At 38.3% G+C, this 13022-nt stretch overlaps 1 protein-coding gene across 1 annotated transcript in view; it reads right to left on the minus strand.

The window, feature by feature from the left end:
• The window catches only part of GRM8 (glutamate metabotropic receptor 8), a 628898-nt gene that overhangs the window by 217624 nt on the left and 398252 nt on the right, over window positions 1–13022 (minus strand). The window contains exons 3-5 of the mRNA XM_069957605.1: window positions 5326–5461; window positions 4664–4818; window positions 1849–1986 (exon numbers count right to left, since the gene is read on the minus strand). Coding sequence (XP_069813706.1) covers window positions 1849–1986; window positions 4664–4818; window positions 5326–5461 — 429 coding nt within the window. The remainder of the gene's footprint in view (window positions 1–1848; window positions 1987–4663; window positions 4819–5325; window positions 5462–13022) is intronic.

Consider the following 13022-nt stretch of genomic DNA (forward strand, 5'->3'; position numbering starts at 1 on the left):
GGTCTAGTATTTTAGCTCACAAATATAAATGCATTCATTTTCTTTCTGTGTTGCTTTCTGTGAGTCCTGCACCACTCAGATGTTTAGGCTATGTTCACACAACGTATAGAGACCGGCCGTTTTGTGACCCGGAACAGCCGGATTATCTTTTGGCCACATGGTTCTGATGCGGGCGCAGCAGCGCGCCCGCATCAGAACCTCCCATAGCACACAGTTAAGCGAGCATCCAGAGCTGCTCGCTTTACTGTGTGAACTGACAGGGTTTTCTACGTCCACAATTCATTGAATTGCGGCCGCAGAAAACTGACATGTCAGTTCTTTGCAGTGCCTCATGGGATCCCGGCCGGAGCATATACGATGTGTATACGCTCAGGCCGGGATCCCATTAAAGCAGAGGCATTGTTCCACTCCGTATAAAGTATGGCCGTTGTTGCCGATGGCAACAACGGCCGCACTTTTACTTAGTGTAAACATAGCCTTATAGTGAAAAAAATAAATAAAAAAAATTAAAACTAAAAATAAATAAAAAATAATTAAAAAATGTACCATGATATGCATATTGGTTTGTTTTTACATCATTTCATGTTAAAACTATGTTATCAGAATTACTTAGGTCAGGATAATTACAACAATAACCAATTTGTATTGCTTCTGTTATGTTTAACTATGCTTAAGAAATTTAAAATTGAAATAAGTTATAGGGGTCAGAATGTGGCTATTAATGCAATTTTTTAATAGCACTATACAGAGCACTTTTTTTAAACTTCTACAGAGCACGAACGGTAAATAAAGACCTCTAGCTGCAGAAGCAATTGACCAATCACATTGTGCAGTGGACATCTGACAGGTGCAACACCCGTCATTTGGACATTGAAGTGTTGCAATTGCTACTGGTCCCAGCATTTAAAGGGTTAAGTGATTTACAGTCAGATCAGTCAATTTGAGAAAAAAAATACTACAAAAATGTACTACAAAAATTTGCTTGGAATTTACGCATCTTTACAAGTTTTGATCTCTCCGAAAGTTAAAAAATAAATTTTTAGGGTATAAACCCACTTGACGTATTTGCTGCGTGAATCAGTCTTAAAAATAAGCAGGCAAAACGCAGGTTGGCTTTATACAATTGTTCTGCGTTAAAATACGCAGTTGCGTATTTTTGAAGTGTGAAGCTACATGCGTTTTTCGCACAGGTTGTTAACAACTGATGCTTTGCTAACAACAAGCTTCACGCTTCAAAAATACGCAATTGCGTATTTTAACGCAGAACAATTGTATAAAGCCAACCTGCGTTTTGCCTGCTTATTTTTAAGACTGATTCACGCAGCAAATACGTCAAGTGGGTTTGTACCCTAATATTCAATTTATATTGCAAAAAGAGTTCAGGTTCTGTGATTAAGCAAAAAAATCCTAGGCCTTGAACGCTAACCATTTTGTGTCAGAATCTGTCTGTTAGGTGTGCTTGACTACAACTGTCATTAATCAGCATAGATCAACAGCCTCACTGGTGTTGTATACCCAAAGGCCAGGCAGTAATCCATAGGTTAGTAACAAATCCACATAAAAGCTTCAATATAATTGACCCAACATGAAGTAGACAAATATCTTCTTCTGTGTAAGGAACTAAGACACTCAGGCAATTAAAATGACAGATAATGTTGCATGTGCTAGAATTCAGCAATTTACGAGTACATTTTTTTTATTTAAGTATGGTCCTTTATAGCAATTTCCAAATAATACAGTCATTGTTATAACGCTGAGACTAGTAATATAGCAATTTCAAGTATATCACTCTTCAATAAAATCAGACTTTTTTCAACATTAACAAACTAGCAAGAATAATGTGCTTACCGGTGCACTTCTTTAAATGACTGTTCTTTTTGCCATGTGATCCCAATTTGCAGTTGAAGTTTTCTTCCCAAAACTCTGCAAACCATACATTTCTTCGGTTGTTGGCTAATGACCGGCTTCTAAAATATCTATCAAATCCTATTTCATAAAACAAAAATGATCATTAATACACATAATTACCAATAAAAGAATTCTACTCAAAATGATGCCATCTGCTCTACCATATGGGATACAATTGTGATATGGACTGGTATTACTGCCGGTCAAGCAGGGAATTTGTTTATTGTCGCTATAATTTCATGCACTGGATTGTCATTGTTTATCGTTTTTTCCCTTAATACATATTGGGTCCATATTTTATAATGAGAATAGGTACTTACAATGTATTGTAACTATTATTATGTTAGATAACGCACAGTATAATGGACCCATATGTCATAATATTCAAAATGAAAGGGACTATTAACCCCTTCCCGCATCAGTCAGTAAATTTATGCCCTGAAGTGGGAGAGGGTGTTCAGAAGGGGGGCGCGGTGACCCTGCTCTGGACCGCCACAATCCCGAGTGCTATGTGCAGCCCGAGACCACCGCTATTAGCAGACGTGTTCCGATTGCTGCACCCACTAATTATACATTTAAATGCAGATGTCAAAACTGACAGCTGCATTTAAATGTATGCAGTGCCCTATTCCCTGGTGTCTAGTGGAGAAATCTCCCCCCTGCGATGTGATTGCAGAGGGGAAATCCCTTCTACTGAGCCATCCGGGGCTCACCTCACACAGCCCCATAAAGCAAATGATAAAAGCGTTATAAGGATGGGAATAGAGCAATTTTAAACACATTTAGTTTTTTTTTAAAAAGGTTTTAATTTTTCAAAAGCAGTCAGATGAAATAAAAGTTATGTAAATTACATACCATTTTAATTGTACTGACTTTTGGAACATATATAACATGTCAGTTTTACAATAGAATGAATGGCGTAAACACGACCCCCCCCCCCAAAAAAAAAAAAAATGAAAACAAATTCCTTTTATTTCACTGCATACATTATTTTTTTCTAGTTTTGCAGCATACTTTATGGAAGGAAAAAACGAAAACACAAAAACGAAAATTAGCCCGATCCTGAAGGGGTTAAAAGGAATTAAAAAGAAATTTTAGCAATATTTTTTTTTTAACCATTGTGCAGTTTCAATGAACACATATATGATGAATATAAACAATTCTTGGTTTGCAAACTGCACAATATTTACCAGCTCCAGTAAAAAAAAAAACTAGAACTCTTTATTTCCGACATGCAGTGCTCCCCCTGTGGTTGTTAAATGACTAGGCTGAGGAACAAGATTACTCAAAGCTTCTGTTATTTCTGTCTTTATGCACGAATCAGCATTAACACACCTGCCTAAAGGTGTGAGTGCTTTATTTTGTTCATAAAATAATTTTTAAAAATATTACTAACAAAAAATATATTTTCCTATATATTTCATACACCAAAAATTCTTATAAATTTCATAAGGGCTTTTACATAGTTAATTTACATAGTTAATTTTACATAGTATTTTACATTTCCCATTTTGTATGGGATTTAAAGGGGTTATCAGCACTACAAAAACATGGCCACTTGCTTTCAGAGCCAACACGACTCTTGTCTCTTGTTCAGGTGCGGTTTGCAATTAAGCTCCATTCACTTCAATGGAAATGAGCAGCAAAACACCGAGTAAGCTGGAGATGAGTGGGGCTGTCTCTGGAAGAAAGTGGCCATGTTTTTGTAGCACTGGATAGCCCCTTTAATGAACACCAGAAAACATGTTGCCAATGTATCTGAACACAAAAAATACTTTTAAAAACAATATGCTTGAAATATACACTGTAGAGTTCTTGTTTAAGCAAAACAAAATTGTGTGGTCATAAAGTTCCAGATAGTTTTTGTCTGAAAGAGTTTATAAATATTCAGGGCTGTATTTTCCAATAGGCATCGAACGGCATGTGCCTAAGGCAGCAGTGTTGGAGGGGGACAAGGCTACCGCCATGCCATAGTCTGAAGAGGGACCCCCCCTTTAGTGGACTTCACATGGGTAAGAATTGAACCTTTAGATTTGCAGCCAAAGCTAACTCATAGGGGGAATAAATAAAAACAGTGAATGCCAAAATTGTCTGGTTTTGCCCATGGCAGCCAGGTACAGATCAGGTTTAATTCTAAGTGAATTTAAAGTGATACTGTCACCCCCCTTCCTCTATGTGCTGTTCTCCGCACCATCCATAGGCTTAGATGCTGCACATTTGATATATATCTGTATAACACTTGTCTGTGTCTTCTTTCTGCTCTGAAATCACTTAATTTCATTGGCGGACAGTGGTACCTAGTCGGGGCTTCATGGCAGTTGGACACTGTACCCACCCTAGAAATGGAGCCCAACTGCTGTGAAGCCTTGCCTGGATGACACTGTCCATATAGGAGAGGGAGCCCAACTGCCATTAAGCCGCACCACCTAGGCACCACTGTCCACTAATGAAATGAAGTGTATATTGAGTGTGCAGCATCTAAACTTGTGGATGGTGCAGACAACTACACAAATAGTAAGGGGGGGAGGGGTTAAATTAATGCTGATTGTTTGCTATCAGCAAAACCAGAAACTTTAGGTTTTCAATGTTTTTATCACCTAATGGGGTGTTTTTGATCCAATGCCTAGGCCAGTACAACTGTAAATCCAGCCCTGCAGATACCATAAACTATAGTAGCGCAGTCGGATTCATGATCTACAGTAAGCGTCATGTTGATTGCTATTATTTTATATTTAATGGAAAAGGGAAACAATACCATCTATTGAGGCTCTCTTTGGTAGGATTGTTACAGCTCCTTCGGCTATTTCCTCTTGTTGGTAAACTGGAGAAATTTTAGAGCCCCAGCTATCTGAACCAATCCAAAGGAAATGTCCGGTCTGATTGCTTCTTTTAGCTGCTTCAAGAATTCGTCTGCAGGAAAGAAAAAGAATAGAAGTAAACGAAAGAAAGAATGAAAGAAATGTCCATTGATTTCAGTCAAGACACATTAACCAGATTCACTAACCATCTGGGAGGAAACGATTAGTCAATCATTCTGTCAACTTGACTGTAACTTCAGACGTAAAAAAAAAAAGAAGAAAGCGATAACACCTCTCAGAGTCTCTGGTTCATGTTAATTTGTTTTGTCTAACCCTAATTTACCATACATTGTCTATCATTCTCATTTCATTTATCTCATTCAATCTTATGCCTTAATCCACATGATACTACAGCGTTAGAGAGAGGCAGTGAGACTGTCTCATAGGAGCAGCTGAATAGCATTTGTCTAAATGCAATTGAAATTTGCTACACCTCCATTCTCACAGGGGTATCCTTGACAAGTTAATGTAAAACTGATAAGAAAGAAATAGGTTTGTGTAATTCTCCTGCCACTGGAAAAGATCAAACATGCCACAAACAATAGGAAGAAACCATCACCTTATGTCATCTTCATTTGCAAAAATGATTATTGCCCGAGCATGAGGGGTTTCCAGCAGGCGCTTAATGATTTTATCATATTCTCCTGGTTTGGGTTCTCGGGGGATTTTCAGTGATTGGGCAATGCAAACACCACCTGTAAAGACATAATACACTTCATCTCAGAAAAGCCACACTTTGAGGATTAGTGATTAATGCTTCTTGGTTTACATAAATAGATCAGGCATAAATCCACATCAATTACCTCAACATGTGTACACAGCATTGTATAGGAAAGGCAGAATCTCCTATAATCTGTTATCTGGGGGGTTGGTTTACTACACAGGAAATGAGAAGAAAGTGAATGCAATCTGAGCTTGTATTTCATTGCCACCTAAAATATGTCACTTTAAAGTGCCCAGTTACAAGTGGTTATACTCCTTATAGCAAGGAGTCAACAGGGTTATATTGTGATGAGATTAAGTCTGACAGCAGTATTTGGAGCAAATACACTGAATATCTTCAATAAAAGGAAAACATTGACATTACAGTATTGTGTGCAGCCTTGCTTTCATAGGAGTGCATGGAAGCCTAATAAACAGGCAATGCGGAGGCTAGCTGACACATCCTGGTAATCAAATACAGATTTTGCACGATGACTAGAGGGGCCAGGTATATATCTTGCACTTATACTAGGGAGATTAAAGCTACACTATTTCAAATATCCATTCTACAATGGTATTGTTACTCTATATAAATCTATAAATTCAATAACAGTTAATGAAGGCAGTATAAAAATTTTGGCATACACATCCGTATCTGACTTGTGGAAATCATTTTGTAAATCTATTCCATATCAGTTTGGAGACATGGGTATTTAATAGAGCATAAACATCCTTTATAGCTCACTACAGCGTTCTAGATTGCCTCTGCAGAAAAACTTCAGGAGGAAATGGGTTTTCATGGTGATGCAGTTGTATATAAGCTAAGATTACCAGGTCCAATGCCATTCTTCAGCTGGATAACTATGATGAACACCACTACTGGACTTCGGAGTAATGGAAATATATGCTAACCCTAGTGTTTGGTGGATTCCTGGACAATGCTATGTATTGTAAAGTATAGTACCTACTGGTGTAAGAATGATAATGTCTAGGGGGCTGTTTTTTAGGATTTTAGTTAGGCCTCTTTTGCCCAGAGAAAGCAATAATAAACCATACAATTTTTCACATATTTCCAAGCTTTGGGCTATGTTACTCTGAAAATATGGCCGTATTATTACCTCAAAGCTACAGACTTATTTTGGTACTATTTTAGGCTGGATTCACACACAGTATTTTTGGTCAGTATTTTGCAACCAGGAATGGATTGAAAACACAGAAAGGCTATGTTCACACACTGTTAAGTGGAGGGCAATTTAGTGGAGGGCTGTCATTTTATGACAAATAATGGCTGTTATTTCATAACAATGGGCGATGTTTTAATCCACTAAATTTCAACAGTGTGTTTCAACTTAGCCTTTCTGTGTTTTTGATCCATTCCTGGTTTCGGTTGCAATATGAGGAGCAAAATACTGAACAAAAATAATGTGTGGGAACATAGCCTTAGGCCATGTTCACATGGCGTAAGACACCGGCCGTTCTGCGTTCCGGACGGGTCACAGAACAGCCCGTGGCAGAGAAGATCCTCCTGGCCGGTACTGCAGTACTGTCCGGATGATCTTCACTTCTGCTGAATTCTGATGCAGGCAAACCCATGTCCACTTGCATCCGAATTCCCCGCCACACACAGTGGAGAGTGCGTCCGGAGCTGCACGCTCCATTGTGTGAACTGACAGGTTCTCTGCAGCTACTATTCAATGATTAGCGCCTGCAGAAAACTAGTGATCCCAGCCGGAGTGTATACCATGTGAATACACTCCGGCCGGGATTCCCTCAGATGCAGCACAATGTAAGTTCAGTATTAATCGCAGCTGTTGTTGAAAATTGTCAACAACGACCGTAATTAATACTGAATGTACATTGTGTGAACATAGCCTTACTATGTAAGAACATAGCCTTAAACTTTGTGGCAAAAGTCTTGAAAAATCCTGTATTGTTTCAGCACAGATTCAGTAGTAGGTCTTTCACTAAGAATTTTACAGCATTAAATCTGCTGCAAAATGGTACTTGGGAACGGACCCTAAAAGTAACACCACATGTCTTTTGATGTGGAGAGCAACACATACCCTTATATAATTGTGTCATATTACAGTATAGTATTTATATTAAAGGAGATGTCCCACCATGCAAAAACAAAAAAAAAACAACAAGCACAGAAGGACTTCAGTGCTCAAAGCTGATAACCATCTGTAAATGATTTGCAAATGATCGTTCATTATGACAAATATCTGCCAAAAGTCTGATCCGCCATGCAGAATTTTTTCAACCAATCAGGCTAAACAAAACAGTTTTCGGCATCAATCAGATTAATTTGGCTCCACTCATTAATGCTTTTATTTGTGTAGCACACACAGATTCTGCAGCACTTTACCTATCTGTATGTTTTTGGGTGTGGGAGGAAACCAGAGTACCCAGAGAAAACCCATGCAAGCACAGAGAGAACATACAAACTCTTTGCAGATGTTGCCCTTGGTAGGATTTGAACCCAGGACCCCAGTGCTGCAAGGCTACAGTGCTAACCACTGAGTCACTGAGCCACCATTAGCATCATCACAATCAGTTAGAATGTTATCAACAACAGGAGTGTACTGGAAAAGAGATTTTTCTCAGATGGCGATGTTACTTCAGTCTTGTTTTAAATTACGCAGGTTAAAATACAGAACCCCATTATTATTCACATTAAGTATCTAATAAATATTGGAATTCCTAGTTTAGGGGGCAGATAGCATAATGACAGAAATCTATGCAGTACATATAAATCAGGGAAAATGCGTAAAAAATATCATCAATGCTTAGAAGAGATTTATTTCTTTTTAAGATAGCATGACCAGTGAACTAGCAGAATGACAATTTCACAGCTCAGTGCAAAGCAGTAGCATTGCATTGAGCTGTATAAGCAATGAAATGATTGCTTATCAAAGAACCCTAGTGGGACTTCAATCGTGTAAAAATAAAAACACCCCTTGGATCATACACTAGTGAGGAGTGTTCGGCAAATTTGTTTAACACTACCATATACTTAACAACTTTGCTTGACAATCAGTCCTATAGACAACGGAGTGGCAGTGTCCGCATGTTATCTTTCATTCTGTGGAATTTCATTCTGACAAGAGCGTTCGGTTCACTGTTTTTAAGGCTATATTCCCACACAGTATTTTTGCTCAGTATTTTAGTCAGTATTTTGCAACCAAAACCAGGAGTGGATTGAAAACACAGAAAGGCTATGTTCTCACAATGTTTAAATCTATTGGTTGGCTGCAATTTAATGGCAAATAATTGCCTTTTAAAAAAAAAAAAAAAAAAAAACAATGGCCGTTGTTTTGAAATAACAGCATTTTTTGCCATTAAATCACAGCCATCCACTCAATTTCAACATTGTGCAAACATAGCCTTTCTGTGTTTTCAATCCACTCCTGGTTTTGGTTGCAAAATACTGACCAAAATACTGAGCAAAAATTTTGTGTGGGAACATAGTCTTAAATTCCAGGGGTACCCAGGATTCAACACCTCCTTCCCCCAATCATAGATTTATCCTGTGTAAATATTGCTGTGTAAAGTCTTAGCATGGCACCAGATAAACCCAGTGCACAACACTCTACTTTGTCACCTTTAACTTTAGGAGTAAATATTTGTAATACAATGAGTAGCCAAATCTGACTATGGTCTATTTACTGTATATAGTTTATTGTTTTGGCTGGTTGATGATAACTCTAATGCCACTGAAGTACCCTTGACCCGCATAGCCTGTTGACAGTCTAGAATAAATTAGGTACTACTTAGAAAATAGCATACATAAAACATATTCATTGAGGGGCCCTTTAAATAATATATTTTAGTAAATTTTACTAATACATAGACTCTGTCCTATGTGTTTATATTTTGGCTTTATTCATTATCAGTTCTCTGGAATTCAAAGAGAGGTAACATATTTTTATTTTTGCGTGCCATTTCATTATTTCTCACACTGTATAAAGGTTAGACAGTCTGTCATATTGAAGACAATACAAAGTTGAATATCCACAGAAATGCATTGAAATCAGAACTCCTGGAGGAGAGCGCAGTCTTCTCTGTGCTCCAAAACATACACACACACACACGCTTACGCATACGTCTTCAGTTTGATGAGAATTCCAGAAGGAATATATTTATTGACTTAACATCTGTTTGCCTGCGCGAAAAATACATACTCCTACTAAACAAAAATCCTCTTCATTGTAATGAATAAAGTGAGAATGTAGACAATGTCTGCTCATATAACATGCAAATCCACTTATTTACATTCTTTTAGCTTCTAAATACAGAATATTAGTAGTTACCAACCAGTACACAAACAAGGAAATCTGCACAGATTTCTCCCAACAACAATGGGCAAAATTTTACAGGAACTATTGACATTAGTGTTCAAACTGCAATATTATTGATCAGATTTTAAAAACACATAAGTTTATATCCAGAAAGATCAGACACAGCTTTCAAAGTGCATAAAATAGCTTAGAATGTGTATAACCTTTGGTGGTTACATGCTAAGCTGCAAATATTGCCTCTGGGTATTTTATTCCTCTAATTCTTTAACAACGCAGCTGCTTTGCTTCCTGCATAGTATGGAGCTGGAATATACTGCAAGTATTAAGTTAGGGAAGCAACTCGTTCCTTGAGGCAAAGTGTAAGGAAGTGTCAATATTACCATATATCGAACCTGCTCCACGGTATGCTTGTTAACACATTCTATACAGCTGCACATCATAGTTATAAAAACATGTCTATATCATTACTAAGGTTAGAATTAGCATCATGAATGTAAAGAAATTGTCTTCAGTGGAAATTCTAAAAAAAATACAAATAATATGTAATTGTCAGCATAGAGACCCACATAAACCTTTTTAAAATATGACATAGTCTTTTCCCCCAATAAAAGTTTAAATTCCCCCATTTTATATTAAAACTTATAAAAATAGATAAATTGGGTATGTTTACACAACGTCAAAAATAGAGAAAAGCCGACTGATTTTGATATTTAAAAAAACGTCTGTTATTACCGCGCTTTGACTGCAGTGCAATGCATTGCAGTCAATTGGGAGACAGACGTCCAATGCACACAATGTATTGAATAACGAACGTTGTCGCCGCAGACGTCAAAATAATGAACAGGACAATTGTTTTCAGACATCTTTTGCAAACAGCGGGCGTTTTTTATTAGTTACTCACACACAGTTTTTCTTTTGTCACCGTTCTTTCTCCATTTTTACCAATTTTACACCCAAAGGGCAATTAGTAACCACAAACTAGAATAATGTACCAACATTAAGGGGAGGCCAGACAACTAAATGACGTCCGTTAAAACTAGAGATTGTGGTGCAAAAAATAGTACCTCAAACAGGCCTGTAAGTTGAAAAACCTTAAAGAGTTAAAGAGGTATTAAAAAAAAAAAAAACACAGGTAGGGGACAAGTAGGATCGTTTGGGGGTCCGAACTTCGTACCCCAGGCAATCTCCACTTCAGCCCCCAGTTCCTTTATTTTGAATAGAGCTGCGGGTATGGCACGTGACCCGTAACTCTATTCATTTTTTATAGAGCTGCTGGACAGAGTCAAGTGCTGTATTTGGCTCTCTCCGGCAGCTCTATTCCAAATACCGATGGCTCCATAGATAATGAATAAAACCGCAGGTCATGTACCATACCTATTCAAAACAGGAGCTGTGGCCCAATATAGAGACTGCTTAGGGGAACAGAGGTCGGATCCCCACAATCTCTTACTTGTCCCTTATCCTGTAAATAGGGGACAAGTTAATTTTACCTTGGAAAACCCCTTTAAATGCCACTGTGAGTTTTGACAACAGCATCTAAATGGCTAATTAGCTTACATGGCACCGTGTATGGAGCAGGTTTACATTCTGTGTTCCCTTTATACACTGCTTATGGCATCAGGACAAATACTGTATGCTTGTTCTGTGTGGTCAACAGGTTAAGTAACAGTAAAATTTGTGGAATATTACCATAATATGTATTTGTATGTATATATATGTATATGTACAAGTCTAAAAATACAAATGTCAGGACGGGGAGGTAGGAACAAGACAGTGGGCCCTGAACCTGAACCCACTGTCCCTACCTACTTTACCCAATTGGCCCTAGGCAGCCCGGGAAAACCATTAAGACGTTCCCCATACTGAATAAGTGAAACACAGAACAAGACAGACAGACAAACACGATGAAGGGAAGTCAACAAGCTAAGTCAGAACCAAATGAGCAACGCAGTACAAAATCAGAGATTAAACGGATAGTCAAAGGTTAGGTGGGAGGACAGGTAATGAGTAAAGCAAGCAGAGGAATTAGGAACGGGGATCACAGGAGTAGACGGGGTATCTGGGATCAGGGTATGAACCTTAAATACCAGTAGGGAGAAACTGACTCTGCTTTCATTTATGAGTATCAAGAGCCCGGTCCAGATCCCCATTGGACCGGCGCTCTGGTCCTCAAGGTTCCGGACAGGTAGAGGCATCTGTCAATCAAAAACACTTCTCAGCTGCAGGGATCAAGGCTAGCAGTGAGCAGTGTAACTCCTGCATTGCCAGGAGGCTGAAAGGAAAGTGGGTGTGTCAGAAAAAAAGTAAAAACAGGCCCAGTTCACACCAGGCTCACTGCACATTCCTGACAACAAATTTGTCTTAAGTTATTAGGTAGTGTTTACAGACCCTACCAAGCTATAGGATTTGGCTAACCTGAAGAAAAATTGTCCCAATAAGAGAAAGATATAGATTGAAACACAGAAAAGAATTATAAAAATCCAACACACATACACATAATACAAACACAAAGCAGGACTCAATGTTTGTGATAGAACTGTTTAAATAGAGAAACGCCAAATTAAAACCAGCACTTACAGCTAAACAGGAGAAAACAGGGTTACAGTAGACTAAAGAGAAGTTATGGGGGACTGTACTGTGGAGGATTGGATGAAAGTGATATTTAGGGATGGATCAATAATGTGTATTGGCCAGGAAGAGAATGCCAAAAGTGATTCTGTCACCGAAAAATTACCTTGTCAACCGTCGCTATCGGTGCATGTATGGCAATAGAATTTTTGCATGGGAAACCCTAGGTCCCATCTCCAGAACACTATACTGGCAAAATTCTAACATTTTTTTCAGCATAATGCAAACCATGGAGGAAAACCTCATCTAATCTATAAATCGCCTATGTATAGTAAATAAAATTATACACTGCTACTACCTTGTGCAACCCTCAAAATGCTAAAATAATCACATAATGATATCTGACCTTATATCCTGCTACTGTACTTCACCCAACTGTCGGCCCTCCAATGACCTCCTTTTGCGGTCCCCCCTTGTCCGTACCTCACACAACCGCCTCCAAGATTTTGCCCAAGCTTTCCCATACTTACTACCCCGACTAATCCGCCTCTCATCCACCATCAAGACCTTGAATATTTACCTGAAAACCTCCTTAAACTAGGCTACAACCTATAATCATCTGCATCACACTTGACTGGCTGCACTTTGACTTTTGTCTCTCTCTTCAAACCTTATAGATTGTAAA

This window comes from Dendropsophus ebraccatus, chromosome 1 (assembly GCF_027789765.1).
Source record: "Dendropsophus ebraccatus isolate aDenEbr1 chromosome 1, aDenEbr1.pat, whole genome shotgun sequence".
NCBI lineage: Eukaryota > Metazoa > Chordata > Amphibia > Anura > Hylidae > Dendropsophus > Dendropsophus ebraccatus.